The sequence below is a fragment of the Ceratotherium simum genome, chromosome 5, assembly GCF_057802395.1.
Source record: "Ceratotherium simum simum isolate JZ-2026a chromosome 5, ASM5780239v1, whole genome shotgun sequence".
NCBI lineage: Eukaryota > Metazoa > Chordata > Mammalia > Perissodactyla > Rhinocerotidae > Ceratotherium > Ceratotherium simum.
This window is the reverse complement of record NC_141904.1, coordinates 58,447,419-58,471,718: the sequence shown is the minus strand read 5'-3', so window position 1 is coordinate 58,471,718 and position 24,300 is coordinate 58,447,419. Positions and strand designations below refer to the sequence as shown.

The 24,300-nt window shown below is 42.0% G+C and overlaps 1 protein-coding gene across 14 annotated transcripts in view; it reads right to left on the bottom strand.

Moving 5' to 3' along the window:
• The window catches only part of ABHD6 (abhydrolase domain containing 6, acylglycerol lipase), a 46,685-nt gene that overhangs the window by 13,500 nt on the left and 8,885 nt on the right, over nt 1-24,300 (bottom strand). For 12 of the 14 annotated variants that reach the window (XM_087431228.1, XM_087431238.1, XM_014793282.2 and 9 more), the window contains 5 exons: nt 22,462-22,526; nt 15,488-15,640; nt 3,888-4,044; nt 2,398-2,511; nt 965-1,097 (listed from right to left, as the gene is read on the bottom strand). In XM_087431228.1, the coding sequence (XP_087287354.1) occupies nt 965-1,097; nt 2,398-2,511; nt 3,888-4,044; nt 15,488-15,606 (523 nt within the window). In that variant the 5' untranslated portion in view covers nt 15,607-15,640; nt 22,462-22,526. Of the gene's footprint in view, nt 1-964; nt 1,098-2,397; nt 2,512-3,887; nt 4,045-15,487; nt 15,641-21,769; nt 21,891-22,461; nt 22,527-24,300 lie in introns of all 14 variants that reach the window. The other 2 variants (XM_087431235.1, XM_087431239.1) reach the window with 2 other exon arrangements.

Genomic DNA, 24,300 nt, shown 5'->3' with positions numbered 1-24,300 from the left:
TTTTAAAGGCCAATTTAGTTACATTTCAGTAGAAAGTGTGTGTGTTTGACTCATGGCTGGTTCTAGTTGAATCATATAAAGGAGGTATGGATATGAGTCATATGAAGGAGGTAGTGAATACGAAAAGACTTCCAAAACAGCCAGCTTAGGTTCTAGAGTCAGAGAGCCTAGGATCAGTTCCTATTCTGGCTCTGGCACTAACATAATTTCTTTGTGCCTCAATGTCCCCACCTATACAATGGGCATACTATCTTGATCTGGATACTAATTACATATGTAAAAAGTCATTGAGACGTACACTTAAAATTGTGTAATTTACTATGTGTAATTCACACCCCAATAAAGTACTAAAGAGAGAGAGAGGCAGTGAGAGTAGGAAACACATAAATCCAAGTTTGAAGACTTATACAAGAAAAATGAATTTAAAAAAATCCAACTTCAGATCATAATTTCTGGGGACATATTACAACTCAATTTGACATGTATACATGTAAGAAGGGAGAAACTAAAGTTTGTTGATTTTTTTAAAAAGATCTTGTAATGAATAAAGATCCATGAATTTTCAGGAAAAAAGGAGAGAGGCATAATAGTACCTTCACTTCATAAAGTTATGGTGAGAATTAAATCCATATAAAGAGTTTAGCTCACAAGAGTTCAAGAAATGTTGAATGTTAATACTATCATTACATTTCAAAGTATTTATGTGCTGCAAAGTACTATATACATTTTAATTAACCACTCAAATTCTTTGTGGAACAAAGCTGGCTCTATATTTTAAAAATCAGCATGGTTATACAACCATTGTTTGGTTAGTTATCACTAAAGCATTGCATATCTCTAAAGTAGACATCAAAAAAAGATTCTAAAAAACAGTCATAGCAGACACTTGCCACTTGTTCCTTCAGAGATTCAGACCCCGCTGTGCTCAAGTCACTCACAGGCTTATTTCAGCCTCATAACTCACCAGCAGGGCACACGAGACATAGGCTGCAGATATCCGATGGGTAGTAAGCAGCGTACACCCCAGCCACATGGCCACCCATGGAGGTGCCTACCAGGTGGAAAGGCTTTTTATTCAGCTTAAGGCATTCTACAAACTAGGAGGGGAAATGAGAAGGAGGCTTGGTTATATAGCTGTAGACAATGACAATGGTGATTACAGAGCAGAAAACCTCTGTACTTCCTATGGGGACAACTGAAAAGGGCTATTGATAAAAGGGGATCTGAAACCTACTGGCTCCATTATCCAGATGAGTCCTGTGGCATGCAAGTGCTTCTCTTTGCCTGGCACAGGTGATTGAGGGGTCATTTATAAGTATAAAGCCAACAAGGATTCCCCTAATTCATGAGTCAGCAAACTTTTCTATAAAGGTCCCGAGAGTAAATATTTTCTATTTTGTGGGCCATATGATCTCTGTCACAACTACTCAGCTCTGCTGTTGTAGCACAAAAGCAGCTAAAGACAATACGTAAATGAATGAGGATGACTCTGTTACAATAAAACTTAGCTTACAAAAATAGGTAGCAGGCCAAATACAGCCCACAGGCTATAGTTTGCTGACTCTTGCCCTAATTTAAAGCCCTTCCTATCCATCCAACCATCTATTCATAACTATCCACTCATCCATCTATTCAACCATCCAACCATTCATCCATCCATTCATATAACTATCCACCCATCCTTCTATTCAACCATCCAACCATTCATCCAACCGTCCATCCATCCATTCATCCAACCAACCATCCACTCATCTAAAAAATATTTATTGGATATCTATTATGTACAAGGAACAAGGTCAGCTGCTAAGGATACAGCAAAGAGTCAAAGAGACAAGGTTCCTGACCTCATCAGAATACATAGTTTAAATGGGAAGGGGGGAAGAGATTAAATAAATATCCTCACCTGGAGAAAATACCTAATGTCAATTTGAAACTTAGGACTACCAAATTCTGAAATGGTTCATGAGCCCCTTGACCACAAAAGCCCAGCCAGAGAGGGGCTGAAGACAGATGCTAAAACAGAACAAAATGCAAAGAGCACCCTCCCCATCCTCCACAACTAGGCAGCACAACTGCTGTCATCATGTAGTTGGTAAGCAGAAAAACAGACTCCAAGGAAAAGGTCTTGAGAAATTTTTAACTCTTTTTTTTTAAAGAGCTGAGAAAATGCACAGATCATATTTCTTCAGAAGCAACTGCAATGGGCTTAGAGGAGAACAGTCTGCAGTAAGCCCTGGTCTTCCACAGCTGACTAAGGATACCACTGGGCTGCCATTTTGTTTGCAACTACTTGCAGACAGAATGCACTGGAAACTCTCCTGCCTGCTTGCCAGACTTAGACATGCAATGGTGGGCAAGACCCAGTCTGGGCAATTTTTGACGGAGCCTCCTGCTTACCTGGTGTATTCTCTTGACTTGCCCATCTATGGACAGGTCATCCAGGGAGGAACGGGTGGTGCCCTCATGTCCTGGCATGTCCACGCAGACCAAGTGCAGGTTCTTTGGGAGGAACTGAGGACACACAGGCCCAGAGAGTCAGTATGTGGTATGTGGAACAAGTCTGCCTGCTTTTTTGGGGAGGTTGCCCCCCACTTACCAAGTGACTTAGACAGCCATCCCCGGGGATGTATGGGTCTGGGCCACCCAGCGTTTTACCCTAGTAACATCTGATGTAAATAAGCATTGCCAGTGCCTTATAGGGAGCAGAGGCCCCCAAAGACTAATACACAGATGGGAAGGGGACTTGGAGGATGACTGGAAAAGGGAGACAGAGGTCAGGGTAGCAGGCTTGAGGCTCCTGCTCTTTCTTGACACCAGTTGGCAGGTACTACCTCCTTCTCCCTTCCCCCACCCCTTTCACACTTACTCCGGTGATGCAGCCACTGACTTGGAACTAGAAGGAATGGTTCTGTTCTCACAAAGCCCCGGCCAACTCTAGAGCCAACAGGACGAGGCTTTCCCTAAGAACCATGTCTGATAACTCTGATTTGGATTTCAACTGTTTTTTTTTTTTGCATTAAGGTCTAATTCCTAGGGTGATTATTATACTAAAATACTTTCTTCCATTTAAATAGGTGCCACTTGTAACCAAGAAACTGAGAAACATCAGTTATCAATAAACAAATATCTAGTCATATGAAAGATGCTTATCTGAGGCAGGGACAGGAAGTGAGAGGTTCACTAAGGCATGAGGGTGACTGTCCTCATAGTGGAATTTGGAAGTAAGAACACAAGTAATTAGAGGATGTGTGACCCTTTTCCCCCTGGTGTAGATCACACTTGAGATCATTCAAGTATGGTCCTGGCTTGAGGTGGGAGCCAAGACCTCTCCCAGCCCCAACCTTCACCAGCTGGTCACTCCTACCCAGTAAAGCAAGTTGCCACACCCAAGTAAACCAGGACAGAAAATGAGTGATGGAAAACTATCCCAGAAAGCCCCCAGATCAAGACCATTTTTCTAAAGGGCTAAAGAAAAGAAAAAGAAAAAGCAGAAATAGAAGACGGAGGAAAGGTGGGGGGAAGGGAGAAAAAGAAGACGCAGAAAAAGGAGAAGGAAGAGGAGAAACTTGGAGCATAAAAGAACAAATGACTTTTTAAAGCCCCGATCTTGATAGTCATGACAGTTCTGAGACACAGCTGAGTGTCAGAAACCTTCCCTAAGAAATCTTCATGAAGTAAAATGATTTCTAAGATTTTACAATAACATTCAACTCAATAAATTTTGTCTGACAAAAGGATTTGAATAATATATTGCATTAGTTTTAAGACCAGTTGAGCCACAGTTCTGGGTTCCTTTTGCTTTCTACCGTTGCTGATGACATGTCCAAGGGAAACCCTTTTCTTTACTGAGTGACACCCTCTTGAGAGAGAAGAATCTAGAACTGCACCTTGACCACGCTGAGCCACATATCTTTGTGCGCAGAGAATCCGTGGAGCATGAGGATGGAAGGTTTCTGCCCAGGCCTGCCACGGAAGGAATAACAGAACTGATAGTCTTCATGGTAAACATAGCGGACCTGCATGCCCAATGTCCTCCGCCAGTACCTGGGGAGGAAAGACACAGGCAAAACAAACATCAGCACGCTCCAGAGAAGTGGCTTCAGGAGGGGCACAGGTCCTCTCCATAGTCCTACTTCATGGAAAGGCCAATACTTCTCCCAGCCCTATCCTCCACGTACGTCTCTGGAGTCCCCTAGAGCATCACCCTCAAGAAGCACTAAGCAAAACCATTCCAGAAAGCATCTTAAAAGAAGATTCTGGTGTTTATTTTATTTTATTTTATTTATTTATTTATTTTTTAAAGATTTTATTTATTCATTTTTTCCCCCCAAAGCCCCAGTAGATAGCTGTATGTCATAGGTTCACATCCTTCTAGTTGCTGCACGTGGGACTCGGCCTCGCGTTGGACGGAGAAGCGGTGCCCTGGGGCGCGCCCAGGATCCGAACCCGGGCCGCCAGCATCAGAGCGCACGCACTTAACCGCTAAGCCACGGAGCCGGCCCAGGTGTTTATTTTACTAATCACTCTAACTAGGAAGGGAAAAAGGAGTGTTTTCTTAAGAAGCGTAATACATAATAACCTTTTGTTAATATATATTTCTAGCAGTTTGAATCACGGTGCAAAGAAGTAGGCGGTGGGATCTCACTGGGTGTCTGACTAGCCCTTTCTCTGCCTTGCTTATTTGAACTCCAGCAGAATTTGGAATAGTTGGTGGTAAGGCTGAGAAGGTCTCCGGAAAGACCAAGACAAAGGTGGTTTCCCCTCACAGAGAGCTGGCTTGCAGTCCCTGGTGGGCCACATTCATCGACACCTGAAATCTAGGAGGAGCAGCCGTGGACGCATGGGCAAGACTGCAGCTGGGTACAGTGCAGCCAACCTGGAGTAAGTACCTCACCGCAGAGTACCTGAATTGGCAGGAAATGCATCAAAAGACTTAAACGTAGGAGCCGGCCCAGTGGCGCATTAGTTAAGGGCGCGCTCTCCGCTTTGGTGGCCCAGGGTTCGCAGGTTCGGATCCCGGGCGCACACTGACGCACTGCTTGTCAAGCCATGCTGTGGCAGCGTCCCATATAAAGTAGAGGAAGATGGGCACAGATGTTAGCCCAAGGCCAATCTTCCTCAGCAAAAAGAGGAGGATTGGCATGAGATGTTAACTCAGGGCTGGTCTTCTTCACAAAAAAAAAAAAAACACTTAAAGGTAAAGTGTATTACCCCTCGTCACTTGCAACTTGTTATTTTTTTATTTTTATTTTTATTTTTTTAATTTTATTTATTTATTTTTCCCCCAAAGCCCCAGTAGATAGTTGTATGTCATAGCTGCACATCCCTCCAGTTGCTGTATGTGGGACGCGGCCTCAGCATGGCCAGAGAAGCGGCGCGTGGGTGCGCGCCCGGGATCCGAACCCGGGCCGCCAGCAGCGGAGCGCGCGCACTTAACCGCTAAGCCACGGGGCCGGCCCGCAACTTGTTATTAGTGGTGGTGAAGAAGTGGACTCTCATCAAGGCTACGATTGCTAGTGGTGGTGTCATTCCACACATTTCAAATCTCTGATGGGAAAGAAAGGATAACAGAAGACTGTCAAAGGATGTCTGGATTCCTTATTATCTCAGGACTCTCAGTATGCTAACAGCTGTCCAGTGTTGGTGATTCCAGTGGACTGCATCTCCATGAAAACACAATTTTGCCTTTTTGTAACTCTGTGTGAGCAAGCTGCAAGTTTAATTAGCTTTCCAACAAACCAAATTTCTGCATTCAATTCTTACCCATATTTAAGCGTTACTGTGGCTTCAAAGCTATTGATTCTGAAGTAGTGGATTTTGATTGCATTGACCGTTTTTATTTATTTCTTTATTTTTGTGAGGGAGATCAGCCCTGAGCTAACATCCATGCCAATCCTCCTCTTTTTTTGCTGAGGAAGACTGGCCCTGGGCTAACATCTGTGCCCATCTTCCTCCACTTTATATGGGATGCCGCCACAGCATGGCTTGACAAGCGGTGCGTCGGTGCATGCCTGGGATCCGAACCCATAAACCCCGGGCCACTGAAACGGAGCACACACATCCAACCGCTTGTGCCACCGGGCCGGCCCCTGAGTTGACCGTTTTTAAAAAACTGTTTGAATTTAAACTTGATGCAGAAGTTACAGTAACAAACATTTGGTTTTATACAGACATTATTTCCACTCCATTGGATAAGATCAATAAAGGTCATATCCCACCCCCACCCTCCAAATACATATATATATATATATATATATATATACACACACACACATATATGTTTTTTCCCCCTAGAGATTTTGAGAGAACTTGTTTCTTACGAACTATCTGCATCGGTCCTCTGGTTTTATTCCTCACCACATATGGCAGCTGGTTGAAAACCGCTTCTGTTGGTTACATAAGACTTGGCAATGCTGGAGTTTGGCTCGAAATCAATTTCAATATGAAATTACCATCTAAATAAACTGAACTCTATGCATGAAGCATCTCTCCAAAATGAAAGATAATTAATTCAACCAGAGATTCACTTTGCAGTACACTTTGCACCAAAGAGGTAGCAAAATCTTGCAAAAGCAAACAGCCTAAACTGACTGGTTTTAACCCTTTGTGCAAAATAAAGAGGGGAGGACGACAATATACATTCATTTTTTCTTGTATCTGCATACAAAAGGCATGGGAGCATATTCAAGACACTATTAAGATGAGTGTCTGCAGCGGAGGTGGGGAATGTGGGGAGAAGCAGGTGGAGAGGGAACGGCAGTGGGAGGAAGACTTGGATCGTCGTTCTTTCAGTACTTTTTCAATGAATGTATTGTCTATTCAAAACATCAAAAATGTAAAATTGGCTAGCTTAAAGCTCTTATGACAAAGCAAGCATATTTCAAAATTCTAAATCATGCAGCATAACATGAATTTGTTCATTCATTCATATCCCAGCTCAATCATTTACTGACCATATCATTTTTTTTTTTTTACAATTTTATTTATTTATTTTTTTTGTGAGGAGGACTAGCCCTGAGCTAACATCCGATGCTAATCCTCCCCCTTTTTTCTTGAGGAGGAGTGGCCCTGGGCTAACATCCATGCCCATCTTCCTCCACTTTATATGGGATGCCGCCACAGCATGGCTTACCAAGCGGTGCGTCGGTGCACGCCTGGGGTCTGAACCTGAGAACCCCGGGCCGCCGCAGTGGAGCGCACACACTTAACCGCTTGCACCACCAGGCCAGCCCCATAACCATATCATTTTGAACCTCAATTTCCTCATCTATAATATGGGGAAATGTTGCATTCTACTAAGGATATGGTAAAGATTAAATGAGATAATCCATATACAAAATTCTGCTCAATGCTCAGAACATGGTAAGTGTTCAATAAAGGGTAGTTATTAGTATTATATAAGAAAGATTCTATCCTTCAAAATACATCACTTGCCAAAATTCAAGGGAAAAACTGGGGAAAAATTTGCAACAAATATGACAGCCACAAATTGATATCCTTAATATATAAAAAGCTTACAAAATTATAAAAAAGTTCATATACATGAAGTTATATGAACGATGCTGAGACCCCAATTCAACCCTGGGCAAGATAAATGAAAAGATTACTCAGAGTAGAAGAGACATTAATGACCAACAAACATACAAACACAGGAAACACGTTCAACTTCACTAACAATTAAAGAAATCAATATCACAACAAGATATACCTTTTTTACGGGATTCTAAATTAGAAAAGTGCTTTTTTTTGTTTTTAAACCAATTATAATGCTCAACCTTTCTAGAAAGCAATCTGGCATTAAGCATCAGGAGTCTTTAAAAACCTCATGCCTTTTAACCCAATAATTATATTTCCAGGAATAATCTGTCCCAAGGAAATAAGCAGAAATTATGAAAAGAAAATATTTCTAAAGATGTCCAAGACAGTGTTATTTAAATTAGGAAAAAGAAAATTAGCACTAACCTTAATGCTCATAAATAGAAAATTTAGTACATAAATTACAATGTATCCAGACAACATACTTTTTGCTGTTATTAAAAATGAAGTCTTCAGGCCGGCCCGGTGGCGTAGCAGTTAAGTGCGCGCGCTCAGCTGCAGCGCCCCAGGTTCGGATCCCGGGCGCGCACCAATGCACTGCTTGTCAAGCCATGCTGTGGCGGCGTCCCATGTAAAGTAGAGGAAGATGGGCATGAATGTTAGCCCAGGGCCAGTCTTCCTCAGCAGAAGGAGGAGGATTGGCATCAGATGTTAGCTCAGGGCTAATCTTCCTCACGAAAAAAAAAATGAAGTCTTCAAAGAACATTCATTAACATAGGAAAACAGTTACAGCGTGATGTTGAGTGAAAACATAGGACCCAATTTTTTTATATTATTGATTCCAATTTTGTTAAAGTTTTTAAAAAGTATATGGTTGGGGGAGGAAAGTGTGCCCTGAGGTGGGCACAGCAGAGGCAAGGGGATGGGAGATAACCAAGCATGACTTGAACCCAGAGTGAAGGGAGATAGGGTTGGAGAGGCAGCCTGAGTGCCAGGCCCAGGAATTGAGGACTTCTTCATTACCGGGTGCAGCTCTTTGGTACTAATCTGCATTTTTCATTTAATTGGTACATCCTTTGGAAAACCTTACTTAGGCTTTGGAAACAAGCAGCTGGAGGACCAATATTTTCAATAATTTCAAATGATCTTCTCTACAAAAGAGTGGGAAGAAGAAGACTCCTTAAGCTACCAGGTCAGCTAAAAAATTACGAAAGACCAATGGCCCGGATGGAAAAAAAAAAACTTGTTTGGTTTAAGAATAGGGAATAAATTACCTGTAAATCATAAACATCACAAAGGCAGAGATCAGAAGTAGCGCAAGCTTACAGAACAGAAACAAAGAGAAGAATTACGTCGGGATGAACGAATGTCTCAGGAGCAAGATCTTTTACAGACAGACAATCTCAGTACAAAAGCAAAACTGCTCCTGTTTCAGGGACAGAAGTCACTGAAGGCTCTACTGACCTAAACAGAGAAGCCCAGAAAAGCAGCCTCCACGGGCTTCCTCTTTGAGAAAGGCTCCCAGGCTCCAGACCCTTCATCCTACAAGTCTTGCCTTCTCTAATTTAGAGGAACCTCTAATTTAGAGAAACCTCTTGATGAATTACACAAATAAGTACTTACACATTTCTTTTTTTAAATTATTGTAGTAAAACATAGACAAAATTTACCATCTTAACCATTTTAAGTGTACAGTTCAATGGAATGAAGTACATTCACAGTGTTATACATCAACCATCACCACTATCCATTTCCAGAACTTTTCATCATCCCAAATAGAAATTCTGTACCCATCAAACAATAACTCCCCATTCTTCCCCTTCCCTTAGCCCCTGATAATCTCTATTCTACTTTGTTTCTATGAGTTTGCCTGGTCTAGGTACCTCATATAAGTAGAATCATACAATATTTGTCCTTTTATGTCTGGCTTACTTCACTTAGCATAATGTTTTCAAGTTCATCCATGTTATAGAATGTATCAGTACTTCATTCCTTTTTAAGGCTAAATAATATTCCATCATATGGATATGCCACATTTGTTTACCCATTCATCAGCTGATGGACATTTGGGTTGTTTCTACTTTTCTGCTACTAGGAATAATGCCACTATGAACATTCATGTATCAGTTTTTGTGTGGACGTATGTTTTCAGTTCTTTTGAATATACCTAGGAGTAGAACTGCTGGGTCATATAGTAGCTCTTTTTTTAACCTTCTGAGGAACTGCCAGACTGTTTTCCAAAGTGGCTTCACCACTTTACATTCCCACTAAGAGTATATGAAGGGTCCAATTTCTCCACATCCTTCATTGTTATTTTTTACAGAAGCTTTGAAGTATTAAGTCATATAGAAAAGTGCACAAATTGTAAGTGAACAGCTTGATGAATTTACACAAAGTGAATGAACCCAAGTATCTGCCACCCAGATCAGGATCGAGAATATGACCACTCCAGATGCCTACCTCATGTCTCTCCCCACTACTACCCCCTAAAGGTAACCACTACCTCACTTTCATCTCTCCAGAGGAGTTTTGCCTGTTACAGACCTTTATCAAACAATAAGTGTTTGTTTGCCTCTGACTCCTTTCACTCAGTGTTATTTGTGAGGATTGTTCATGTTGTAGAATATAGCACTATTTCTTTCCTTTTCATGGCTATATAGTATTCCATTGTATGAATAATTGCATGACTAGATCTCAGTTTATTTATCTATTACAGTATTAATGGACATGGGGTGTTTCCAGTTTGGAGGTATTATGAATGAAGCTGCTATGGAACATTCTTGCATATGTCTTTTGATCAACATATATACACATTTCTGTTGGGTGAAATTAGTGGGTCATATTGTCAAATGGTTTTCCAGTAGATGAACCAATTTACACTCTCATTAACAATATACCAGACTCTAGTTCCTCCACATCCATACCAGGTTGAATAGTATCCACCCAAAATTCATGTCTACCTGGAACCCATGAACATGACCTTATCTGGAAATAGGGTCGATGCAGATATACTCAAGTTAAGTTGAGGTCACACTGGATTAGGGTTGGCCCTAAATCCAATATGATTGGTGCCCTTATAAGAAGAGGGAAATTAGGACACAGAAACACACAGAAGGAAGAACACCATGTGAAGACAGAAGCAGAGATTGGAGTGACACATCTACAAGTCAAGGAATGCCAAGGATTGCTGGCAATCACCAGAAGCTAGGAAAGAGGCATTGAACAGATTCTCCCTCTGAGCCTCCAAAAGGAACCAATCTTGTCAATGCCTTGATTTAGGATTTCTCAAATAAATTTCTGTTGCTTTAAGTCACCTGGTTTGTGGTAATTTGTTACAGCAGCCCTAGGAAACTAATACAACATCCTTGCCAACACCTGGAATTGTCAGTCAGCCTTTTTCATTTTAGCTATTCTGGTGGGTGTGTAATGGCATCTAACTGTGGTTTTAATTTGAATTTCCCTTATGGCCAGTGAAGTTGAGTACCATTTCATATGTTCAAGTGGCCATTTGGTTAACCTCTGTTGTGAAGTTTTTCTGTGTTTTCTCCTAAAAGCTTTACAGTTTCACCTTCCACATTTAGATCTACAATCCACCTGGATTGATTCGTGTGTGTGGAATGAGGTTTGCAGATGGGACTGTATTCTTTCCTATTGCTGCATTACAAATTACCACAAGCTTAGCACCTTAAAACAACACCTGTCTATTAGCTCACAGTTCCAGAGGTCAGAAGGGAGCTCCACTGGGTTCTCTCCACAAGGCTAAAATCACAGCATCAGCTGGCTCTTATCTAGAAGATCAGGGAAAGAATCCACTTCTAAGCTCATTCAAGTTGTTAGCAGAATTCAGTTCCTCGTGGTTTAGGACCGAGTTCCCTGTTTCCTTGCTCGTTGTCAGCCAGGGGCTCTCTGCTCCTGGGGCCCACAGGCATTCCTTCTCATGTGGCCATCCCCAGCTTCAAACTAGCAAGAGCACTGAGTCCTCCTGCTTCAAGTTCCTTCCCTCTGAAGTGCTAATGCGGTTAGATCAGGCCTACGGGGAAAATGTCCCTGTCTTCAGGTCAACTGTATATAACATAACGTAACCATGGGAGTGATGTTTCATCATATTCACAGGTTCTGGGGATTAGAGAGAGAAATCTCTGTGGGGCTATTTTAGTAATTCTGTCCACCAAAAGGCAGATTAACTTTTTTCCAGATGGATATCTGGTTCACCCAGTCCCCTTTCCCCACTGCAGAGCAGTGCAACCTTTGTCATAAATCAAGAGACTGTATCTATGTACATCTGTTACTGGACTCTCCTGTCCCCTTGGTCTTTTTGTCCTTCTTTGTGTCAATGTCACACAGTCTTAATTTACTGTTGCTTAATAATTAGTCTTGATAGCTGGTAATGTACATCATGCAGCATTGTTCTCCTTCAAGATTGTCTTGCTTAATTGGCTCTTTGCTTTTCCTTATAAATTTAAGAACCAGTTTATTAAATTCCATCAAAAAAACCTGCTGGGATTTTAAATGGGTGTACACTGAATCTACAGGTCCTTGTAGGGAAATCTGACATCTCTATGACAGAAAGGCTTCCAACTCACAAACATTATCTATCCCTCCATTAATTTAAGTCTTTTAAAATTTCTCTCACTAATACTTTGTAGTTTTCTGTGTAGAGGTCTTCCACATTGTTCTTTAGATTTATTCTTGGGTATTTTATATATATATATATATTTTTTTTTTTGGAGGAAGATTGGCCCTGAGCTAACATCTGTTGCCAATCTTCCTCCTTTTTTTTCCCTTTTTCTCCCCAAAGCCCCAGTAGATAGCTGAATGTCATAGTTGCACACCCTTCCAGTTGCTCTACGTCGGACACTGCCTCAGCATGGCTTGATGAGCGGTGTGTAGGTCCACGCCCAGGATCCAAACCAGCGAACCCCAGGCCGCCACAGCAGAGAGCACAAACTTAACCGCTATGCCACCAGGCTGGCCCCAATATATTTGTTGATACTATAGTAAATGGTAACATTAAAATTTTTTTTCATTTTCTATTTGTTTGTTGCCATTATATGAGAATACAATGGATTTTTGTTAACTTATCTTGTATTTAGCAATCTTGCCAAATTCACTTATTAATTCTGACAAATTATCTATAGATAATCTATAGTCCAGGAGAGGCCTGACGTGATGATTTCACCACATCCTTATGCTCACAGGGCAGGGGGGTCTGGGGTGTTGGGGATGCCCTGATACCTCTACCACCTGCTATTCCTGGTCACACGGCAATCCTGAAAATTGTCCTGACCAACCCAGGTCTGCAGGGTGAATCCTCTGGTGGTCACTGTGGGCAGCTGAGCAAATGAAGGCCTTTGGAGAAGTAGCTATGGTTAAGGGACATAAGGGACATACGGTGAAGCTGCTCATCCTATGACAACTACTACATAAATGTCACTTGCAGTGAGGTGATTTGAAGGAAACAGGCTGTGCATATAGGTCGGGGCGGGGGAGCCACCCACAGGATTTCCGACAGTGCTCTGCAGTGGTGTCATGGGTCTGTTAACTGCAATCGCAATCCCCCACATCACAAGGCTTCCTGGCACGAACTGGAAGACTTTCTAGGATTTTCATCCTCCCCAAACCAACTGGGTTTCTTCTTGGCCTGTGTGCCCAAGTTCATAAAATAAAGAGCATTGTGTTCGTCCTCCAGCCACAGCTCTGAGCTGCGTGACAACAGGCATGGGCAGGCTCTAACATCACGTGCGTCTGTGCTCTCAGTTAATAAGGGACTGAATGCTCTGCCCTGTGGGGCCTTTCTGGGTTTTGGTGGTATTACCTGTTAATAGAATTGAATTATTTCTTTTGTGGTATTACTCATAATAGCCCAAAAGTGGAAACAATACAAATGTTCATGTAGATAAATAAATGTGGTATAACCATACAATGACTGTTATTCAGCCCTAACAATGAAAGAAGTACTGGTGCATGCCACAACATGGGTGAACCTTGAAAGCATGCTAACAGAAAGAAGCCAGACAGGAAAGGCCACAAACGGTATCATCTCATTTACAGGAGATGTCCAAAACAGGCAAATCCAAAGAGACAGAATGTAGTTTCTAGCTGCCAGAAGATGAAGAAAGGGGGAAACTGGGAATGACTGCTAACAGGTAGGGGGGTTCCTTCTGGTGAGATGGAAATGTTCTGGAATTAGACAGTAGTTGCACAACACTGTGAATATATTAAAACTGCTGAATTGTACACTTTAAAATGGTGAGTTTTATGTTATGTGAATTTTAACTCAATAAAAAAGTGAATTATTTGCTATGAAGTTATTTTTCTCTTTAAAGATCAAATGTCACAATTATTATGACATTCTGACTCTGAAAGCCTTCTTCTTGAGGACCCAAGGAACTTGGGGGTTGGGGGACTATGCAGCTTGGAGGCTGGTTTCTGCATGCGGTGGGTGGAATTAGCCTGTATATAATCACACCTCTGTATGCAGCTATATCCATGGTTACAGGCCACATCACTGAACTGCATTCTCTGTTTCAATTTTATTTGTTTAAGAAAATGGCACTTGTGTGTGGAGGTCCACGGTGCCTCTGCAGGGCCACTAAGGGCACACAACTCTGGCCTCTCCATGTCAGGGGCCACACGGAAGCCTTGGCCCCGAATCACTCCCGCTGCCAGCACCGCAAGGGCAATGGCCTTTAAGCAGCCGGAGTCTCAGCTTCCTCAATGCAAGGGTGCGTCTTGGGTGACTCTCTAAAGGGGTCACCACCCCGCTGAGAGATCAAGAGAGTGAAAGATGAAAAAGCTTCCTTCTGTTCAATTAGCTTCTTTTCAAGGATCAGAGCCTGGCTGGCAGGCGGAAAATTCCACACTCTAATGAAACAAAAGGGAGCCAGAAGGAGGGCAGATAAAGGGCACCAGTGCAACCTCCCTGCATTCTTCTCTCTGTGCACAGAAGGTAGTTCTAACTTCTGGTTAAATCTCAATGTGCTTCCCTATGGCACAGAGAGGAACCAGGTCTATTTTGGTATTTCCTTCACGTGGGACGCATATCACGGGGGTGTGAGGGGTGATTTTATTTGGTAAAAGGACTGTGGCATGAAAAGTCACTGAAGCAAATCATGAGAAAGCTACTCTCTCTCCAACTGTTAACCTGCTGACTCCATCAAGGAGAAAGGCTCTGTTCGGAGCTGCTACATCTATCATGCCTCTCTCAGACTTTGTAATAAAGAGAAAGGAGATACAGAGTCTTTGGCAGGCTTGAATTTAGGAACATTGTTTAATGTTATTGTGTTTATTTTTACTTTTTTATATTAATTTACTACTTATGGCAAGTATGGCAAGCTTTCCACTTAAGGTAATGATACTTATATCACTCTTAAAATAAACTGATTAAAGGTAAAAAAAAAGACATGCTAAAGAAAATACAAAAGAAGAGGTGGTACGCAGATAGAATAAGAATCATAAAGATGGTACAAGAATGACAGAAGTTTTGGAAACTTCTTTTTCTTTCTGTCACTTGACTAAAGACCACTTTTAGGACAAATCTAAAACCATTCTGTCCTACCCATGCCATCTCCACAGTCCTGTTCTTTCTAATTCATTATTCAGTGCAAATCACTGCCCCTGTCAGGACATCACTGGATCAGAATCCAATGACTAAGAAAATACCAAAGGAATTCCCATAAACACACACCATCCTTGCTTAACAACAGAACCAGTGACTTTGGGAGGGAGGGTGGCCTCCTGGGCAAAGAAACTTGAAAGAATTTACCTGGTGAGCAGCTACCACCACCAATTCTTCAGGAACACTCCCAAAATTCAAAAAAGGATGTCTTTCAACCTTTCTGTATGTTTGAAATATTTCGTGATAAAGTGTTGAGCAACCACCAAAAGGACCAGCAGAGAAGATGACAATGTTACAATACTCTTGAAAACTTCCATTATAAAATTAACTTACCAATAATAGATTCTGATCAGCGCTGAAGGCCACAGGAGAAACGAGGCTACAAATGCCAGGATTGGGATGGCCAGCGTCCCGCCGGCGATCACAAACATGTTAACCACGTCAAGATCCATCCTGCTCTTTGAGGCTGGCTAACACCTGCAGGGGCTGGAGGGAGCTGACAGTGTTGAAACTCCGTCTCAGAAGCAAAGGTGAAGAAGCAAAGGGGAACAGAGAAGTGAAGGACTCAGAACGACGGTAAAGATCAGGAGGACACAAAAGCAGGCAAGTGCTTTAAAACTGAAATAGGGATAACAACTAAATGTAATGAGGAATTCTTGAGAGGACCCTGGATTTTTTTTTTTTAAGCTATAAAGGAAATTGTTAGGACAACTGGGGAAATCTGAGTAAGGACTGGATATTAGATAATATTATTATATCAGTGAAACAATTCTTGAGTGTGATGATGAAACTGTGGTTACGTTTCTATGTAGGAGAATGTCTTTGTTCTTCAGAGATGTCTGCTGAAGTATTAAGGGGTAAAGTACGGTGATATCTGCTACTCACTTTTAAAAGTTGAAAAGAGAAAAAAGTGTGTGTGTGTGCGCGCGCGCGTGTGTTGGTGGGGGGAGAGGAAAGAGAAATAAAGCAAACATGGTGAAACATTTACCATTGGTAAATCCAGGTGAAGGTTACATAGTAACCTTCAACTTTTCTATAGGTTTTCACCTTTTAAAAATTAAAAATTAGGCAGGGCAGATGATCTTAAAGAAAGAAAGAAATGAAAAAATCTACATGTCCACATGAATGCTTATACACACACAGAGTATCACTGGAAGGATGTACAAGAAACCAGGAACAGTGGTTGCATCTAAGGTGGGGAACTAGGTAGCTGGGTGTCAGGGGTAGAAGGGAGACTTGTTTTTCACAGTCTACCTTTTAAAATTTTTTGGATATTCATTATGTATATGTATAGCCTATTCAAAAATAAAGAATATACAATAAAAAGTTAGGAGGGAACAAATCAAAACAGCAGAGTTTTCAGTGGACTTTCTGATGTCTTCCTGAAGACTTGATGGACACACCTGAAGGCTAGAATGCAAGCCCCAGGAGGGCAGGGACTGGATCCTCAGCACCTACACTAGGTCCTGAGCCATTTCCAGGTGCTCTAGAAATCACAGCGGAATCAGCGGAATCAGAAGCCCCTACCCAGTCCTGTCTCATGAGCTCACAACGTGGTTCATTTTTTCATGGAATGAAAAATATGTCAAGTCCCGTCCTCCTCCCCAACAGAGAAGACAACGCCTGCAAGGAGCTGTCAGTCAGGAGTGGCCCTTTGCCACCTGAGGATTCCCAGCCACTTGTGTTAAGTATGCATTTCACCAAACATAAAAAAAGACTTCTCCAAGAAAAAGCACTGACATCTAGCAAGTCATGGCCTTCCTTGTATTTCCTGTGAAATGGAGAGATCTTGCCCATATACCTCTGTCAACTGATATGTATTTCAATTTTATAATGAATTCATGATGGCACAGTACGACCTCACAACCATTGAGCACAGGGTCAGTAAACTTTTTCTGTAAACGGCCAGATGATAAATATTTTAGCCTTGTGGGCCATAGAGTCTCTGTCATAACTACTCAGTCTGCCACTGTAGTGAGAAAGCAACTATATACATGTAATAAACAGGCATGACTGTAATCCAATGAAACTTTATTTCAAAAAATAGGCTGCAGGCCGAATTTGGCCTGCGGACTGTAATTTGCCAACCATTGATATAGCACACCAACCCCATCAAAAAGGCAAGGTGGGTGTTTTATCTCCTATTTATAGGTTCAGGAAACTGAGGATCAAAAATGTTAAGTAACTTGCCCACAGCCACTCAACTGGTAGAGTCGTGATTACACAACAGGTCTGTGACTTGGACCCACTCCCTTTGCACCTAGCTCCACTTCGTCTAATTTTTTCAAATGGCCTTTTCTCAATCCTTATAACCTCTTTGCTGTTAAATACCTACACACGTCACTCCTAATTTCTCCATGGAGATATGACATCTCCACTTAGACGTATTGTCTCTCGAAGAGGTTTGGTGAAACAAGCCCGGGCAGGGGAGAGAGATGCACGTAGAGGTGGGTTAGATGGTTCTTTTCAGCTACATACATACTCTTTCTGGGTACAATCCTGAGTATACAGGAATGAAAGCTGTGCCTTCTCAGGGCAGAGGCACTGTCTGTGTTTCTGATTCAACTGTCCTCTCAGTTTCTCAGTCACTGTAAACACTTTTTCTAGCACACTTAAATCATTGGCCCATTTCTACTTCTAGAACCAGAGCTCCTTGAGGGTAGGGACAATCATATATGTTGTTTCTCAGTGCCTATACTAGCATAGGACACAAACAAGGTGCAAATGAATCAATGAAAAGCAAAGTTACAAAATGAGCTCAATCCTGTTTGTTTTGGGGACAACCAATCCCAATGATGCTGTAAGAGACTGACTTTTTCCTCTTAAGTAATTACAAAACTCCCCAGAGGGCTCACCTATTTAACACTGGGTACAAGTTACGATGCCAAAAGGCCTCACTGTCAAGTGGTAAGCAAATTAATTGCAGAGTGAAGGGAATTTTACAAATCTGTTTGAACATTAGAGGTCAGAAAAGAGTTGATGAAGATGGGAACTGCCTGCTTCAAGAGGACTTTTCCATATCACACAAAATCTTTAAAAACTGCTGAGGGTCACCATGAATTCCGATTCCTGAGCTGCAGGAAGTTAATTACATGATGTTCCTTTGGACTAGGAATTAGAACATTTTATGCCCAAAGCCATATTTATCACAGACTCTGACACTGGAGATGGTAGCCCCAACTTGAAGGTATGATCATCAAAAAGAAACCTCATGGCTTTGTCAATGCCTGCTACGAATGTCGCAGTCAGTTTTGGAGAAGGTTTTATCTGGCTCCATCTTCCATTTAAAGGCAGAATAAAGTCTTCAATAAAGAGCTTTTGTAGAGCAAGTTTAGCAGGGCTTGGACTTATTACAGAGCACCCTGCACACTTTCCCTAATGAGGTCAAACAAAGACAGGCCCTGGGTGAAGAAGCTAATGCTTTCTGAGTTTTCTATACAGATAAAGGGCAGGGGATCATTCCTATCTCTGCAACATCTTTCATTTTACAAACGACTTGCCCCAGCTTTCCTTCAGAAAGGCAGCTCTTCTACCCTGCTGGGCTTTGTTCATAGGATACTTTGTACCTAAGGCAGAGGCTGGAGATGGAAAAGCTAAAGCCTTGTGAACCCAGACCCATCAACGACCGAAAATCAACTAAGGGGCGGAACATGCAGTTTCCCAAAGCAAGGGGCCTGTACAACTGATGTTTGCAAGATGGCTTTAGGAGTAGGAGAGTACTAAATAATGCTTCAGGGCCACACTGCATTAGGTAACACTGACATACATACTGAGAAAGCCATCTTTTCAGTTCTTTTCAGTCCTGCTTAGGTCAAAAAGAAACTCAGTTTGGTGTTATTAAACAGCTCTCTAACCCTTAAGCTTCTTACAGGCAACAGCATCTAGCTATTTAATAATACTGTTTCTTTGTGTTGATTTTTATGATACTTTCAATTTATGGTAGTGATGCAAATTAATTTTTAAAATTAATTTAAGTTAAAAGAAGGAGTCAATTTAAAGAAAAATGCTAACTAGGCAATACACAGATCTGGTGAAAATCGTGATGGTGATACTTGAATGGCTGCCACTGGGGCAGATTCGTGCGACAGATGGGCACTGGGCTGGGGGGTGGGGCATTCCAGCTGGCTCTCTCCTACCAGGCTCTTCCACACACCAGCTGCAAGACCTCGGTTTCCTCATCTATTAATGAGAACATTCATCCAAATCATCTCTTCTGTCTTTTCCCACTCTGGTGACTTAAGACATTTCTGAAATTATGTCAGGGAATTAAAGAGTAGGGTCTGGCTTGCTGCCACTTCCCTGTTACATTTCCCTATGACATACCGTTACCCTAAAACAGTACCTGGCAAATATTTGGAGCTTGATAATGTTTATGGCCTAAATAGACTGAAAAAGAAAGATGCACTCATTTTACACATCTGTTGTGTAAGGGAGGCACCTCAGGGTTCAAGACAGTGATTTCAGTGGCCTTGCAGCACAGTGTGAAGCGAGGCGAGGTCAGGAAGGAGAGCCGGCCGTTATGTCCCAGACCAGAGCCTCCCACTCGGTCTCCTCCCGTTAGCATCCAAGCTGTGCATTTGGGGCCTTTACCTCTGAACACAGTGAGCAAGATTAACTGGATAGAGGAAGCATCAGTGGATGCAGATAAACATTGCATCTCATGTTCCCAAGTTTAATGTGGGGTTAGTGGTAGGGCATAACGTGTCATAACTATCTTTTAATGTTCTCATCGATTTTGAAAACTGGGCATCCTGAGTTCCAATATCTTAATCTTAAGGTATAAAGCAAAATTCCAAGAATAAATAGAATGTAAAACGCTATCATAGAATCTTGCCTTTCCCTAGATATCTACCCATATTCCATCAAATTTGACAAATTAAAGTTCTGGTCTCTTCAAAGTAATGATTATTATAACACCATAGCAACAACAATAATAATAACCATGACCACCACTACCATAGCCAAAGATATGAGAGCGACAGCCTCATCTACTAAGTAATGACGGTATGCCAGGCCCCATGTAGGTGGTTCATACACATCTTCTCATTTTATCTCTCACAACACCATGAGGTAGGAAGCATTTCTCCATTTTAAAAATGGAGAAACCGAGGCTTAAAGAAGTTAACAAATGCCCTCAAGGTCACCTGGCTGGTAAGTGGCATGATCTGTATTTCAGTCCAATCCTGTAGGTGTTCCTGGGTCAGGCTACCTTTGCCTTCGCTCAGTGCTTGCTGTAAGCTGATACTTATTGTGCATCACTTATGCACAAGGCACAGAGTTCAGTGTCCCCATCGGTATTCTTTGCACTTCTCTAGAACTGTTTAAAGAGCAAGTAACATGCAAACTTTACAAGTTAACAATTAGCTTATTACCTTATTCCTGCTGGTGTTTTTAAAAACTATCCAGTGCTGCTTATAATTTTTTTCTTTAATTCTGCAATATGAAAATTCTTTCCACAATGTTTTCCACTAGGAAAACACTAAGTTCTTGAAATCTGGTATAATATCCCAGTTGTTAAATATTTAGTATTGCATCTACCCAACACTGATTTCTGAAACTAGGTTCTTGTCAAGATTAACCGATTCCTCAAAACTATCACTAATGATCAACAGCTGAAAAAGAAGATAAGATTCTCTTGTGTGGAAGCCCCAGGATTGATGAGACAGAACAATTCGAGAAATGGGCAGTTCTAACTCCTTGTCATATATATCTTCTCCATCACACAGGAAAATCACACTGAGATTTTCAAGCAAGCAGTTAAGCTTGCCCATTCATCACCGAAAGCATGGCACGGCCCCCAGGATTACTGCCATAAGGCACTCACTTCTGCCCCCCTGGCCTTACTGTCTCCCTCTCACTCTGGCTGAGCCCATTCCTCCTCTGTACTTTGCAGCTCTGACAGCCCTGCTGCTGAAACAAGCCATGGCCATGAGCATCCCTGGCCTGGATGCTGAAATGCTCTCTCCTCTCTTTCTCACCTAGATATTCCCATGATGCTCTCCTCTCTCTCTCCCCTAGATAGTCCCATGATACTCTCCTCACTGTCTGTCTTGGAGAGCTCTCCATTCCTACATCCTCCACCACTCCCTCCTGCAGGAGGGAAAATCAACATACCTGGCCAGGACCTCCTTCTAGACTTTTCCAAAAGCCTACCTGACCACCCCCATGACCCAACAGCCCTACAATGTCTCAGACACATCTCTCCCCCTTCTCCTGACTTGCTGATTTCTGTCAACAGTATCCCCATCAGTCTAGATTCCCAGACTCTGACGCATCTTTCACTCTGCCCACTTGCTCACCACTCCTATTATGCAATGGTGGAGAGGTGCCAGCACTGCAGCCAACTTGTCCGAATCTTGACCAACTGTGCTATTCAATATGTGGCCATTTAAATTTAAATTAATTAAATAAAATTCAAAGTTCAGTTCTTCAGTCACACCCATCACATTTTAAGTGCTTGACAGCCATATAAGAATAGGAGCTACCATACTGGACAGCACAGCTTTAGGGGGTTACACCCATGAAAGCCTATTGCAACAAATTCTTTAGGCCAATTTGGTTCAACATTTACTAGGAATGTTGGGTGGGAAGAAAACTTCCCACCAGGTGTGAGACCTTGTATGCGTCAGACCACAGCTCCCTCGGCCACCACACTGGGTCCAGGTCCTCATTTCTTCTCGTTGCCATTTCTGTAGAGGTTGCTCTTTCACACACCGTTCAGTCCTTCCACCACCAGCTGCCAGAGAAATCTTCTCAATTCACACCAGGAATTAGGCTGCTCTGGTCTAATGTGAACTCTGACCACTCCGTATAATCCCATGACCACTCCGTATAATTCCAACTCAATTTCCCGGTCCGGACTCCCACATCTCTGCCTGCACTCCAAATAACCAACTCCTATCCCCACGCAAGCCCCACACAGCCTCATGCTTTGTCTTTCCTCCCACTGTCCCCTTCATGTGGAAAGTGCTCTCATGTCCTCTCTGCCTCTGGGGCTGATTCAAGTATCACACTCCCCAGGAAAGCATCCTGGTCCCCATAGGCCCAGGTCTTCTAGACAACCTTCAAACTCAGAGCCCTGCTCCTGGCACAATCTTTGAGACTGTTTGTAGAAGGCTTCTGGATACATATCTGAGCTTTGAAAACCTTCAGGTGCCCTATCCCCTTCCACCAGACCTACTGAACCAGAGAAACCACCTACCACAGGCTGGCCTACAGAGGGCTGCAAGGGAGCTTGCAGAGTAGCCCCAGTCCCATTAAAAGGTGCTTTTTTGGGGTAATCTATGGTGTTAAAAATCCATACTTACTCTTTAAAGAGCACAGCCTTCTCTCCCAACTGCTACTGGCTCTGGCAGAAGCTGAAAATGAGATTCTGGAATCACAAGAAAGAAAATGACACAGCATTAAATCATATTAGGGAATATGAATGAAGTGCTAACAGCCGGCAAAATCACTGGCTTCGCTAAGGTGGAGCACCAGCCTCCTTGACACAAAGTCCTACAAATATCCCGTGCCTTTATAGTCCACCTCTTGTTCAGTCACCTCCTCCAATTAAGCAACCTGCACAGAGGGCAGGGCAGGGCGGGTCAGATAACCACCGGATGTAGGAGAGTGTGAAGGAAGTCAAAGAAGAAATCTGTGGTGAGAGGACAGAGCACGGGAGTGAGCTGGTGATTCCTGGGCTGCATGGGTGAGAAAGACAACAACGGGGAACGGGCAAGCTCAGACGAAAGGGGGTTCTGAGAGCTACAAACTTAACTAAGACCCTCAGATAAAGATTAAAACTCTCCTTCTCCATCTGGGATTAGGGTTTACCTAAAAGTTGTACTCAGAAAGGAATGAGAGGAAGGCAGCAACCAATGGGCAAATGAGGATGCTATTTCTACTAGAGTGGCTAGTGAGAGGGGACCACACAGCTCAAACACAGAGCTGGACAGAGCCGAGATGCTACAAAGGCATCAGAGCAGGAGAATGAGAAGATGGGCAAGGAAGGTAAATCCACGCAGCCCCTGAATTATTTCAGAGGGGTCGAAGAGTTAAATACACAAAAAATAAAACCATGCAAGTTCTAGAAGAAAACCTGAGAACCCTTATTTTAAAATATCTTCACCAGGAATGCTTTTCTCTATATATAACTAGTTCTATATATGTAACTATCTAATATATATATATATATTCTAGATATAAAACCCAGAGGCCATAACAAAGATTAGTAAGTTGAACGCAGAAAAATGTTTTTAAATGTCTACATGGAAAGAGATACCAAGAACAAGATGAAAATTTGTCAAAACATATTAGAGGCAAAAGACTAATTTCCTTTTAATGTATAAAAGATTCCTACAAATCAATAAAAACAACAAAAAATTCAATAGAAAAATGGGCAAATGACCTCAATAATTTATCAGAAAGGAAACACAAACGACTCTTCAACATATAAAAAGATGCTCAATTCATTTATAATAAGAAAAATGCAAATTAAATCTACAAGGTGATGGTGATATTTATTTATGGTACTGGCAAAGAAGAAAAGTTTAATAACAGACTGTGTTGCTGAGGCTATGGGGAAATAGATGCTCTCCTATGTGTACCAATTTACATTCCCATCAACAAACTCTATGGATGGCAACTTGGCAAAATCTGTGGGAATGTAAAATGCACATATCTTTGACTTAACAATCTTCTAGGAATTTAAGTTTATACCCCAACATGTGTGAAAATATATTTGTGCCAGTTTATTTGTTACTGTATTATTTATCATGGCAAAAGACTGGAAATAACTCACGTGCCCATTTATAGGGGATCTGTTAAGTAAATGATGGTACAGTTTTATAGAAGTATTATGTATAGCCATTTAATACAAATAAAATTAAAATGAGGCAGTTCTATTTGTCTCTACAGGTAATGACCTCCAAGGTACACTGCTGACTAAAAAAAAAGCAAGGAACAGTAGAGAGTAGATAAAATAACAGCTCTTGCATTAAAGGGGAGAGAGAGAGAGAGAAATATATGTTATGCTTTTATATGTGTGAAATGTTTCTGGATGGATACATAAGAAACTGGCAATCACAGCTGGCACTGGGAAGGGAAACTGAGGGGCTAGGGGCAGAGATGAGGGAGACTTTTCACTGATACCCTTTGGTACCTTT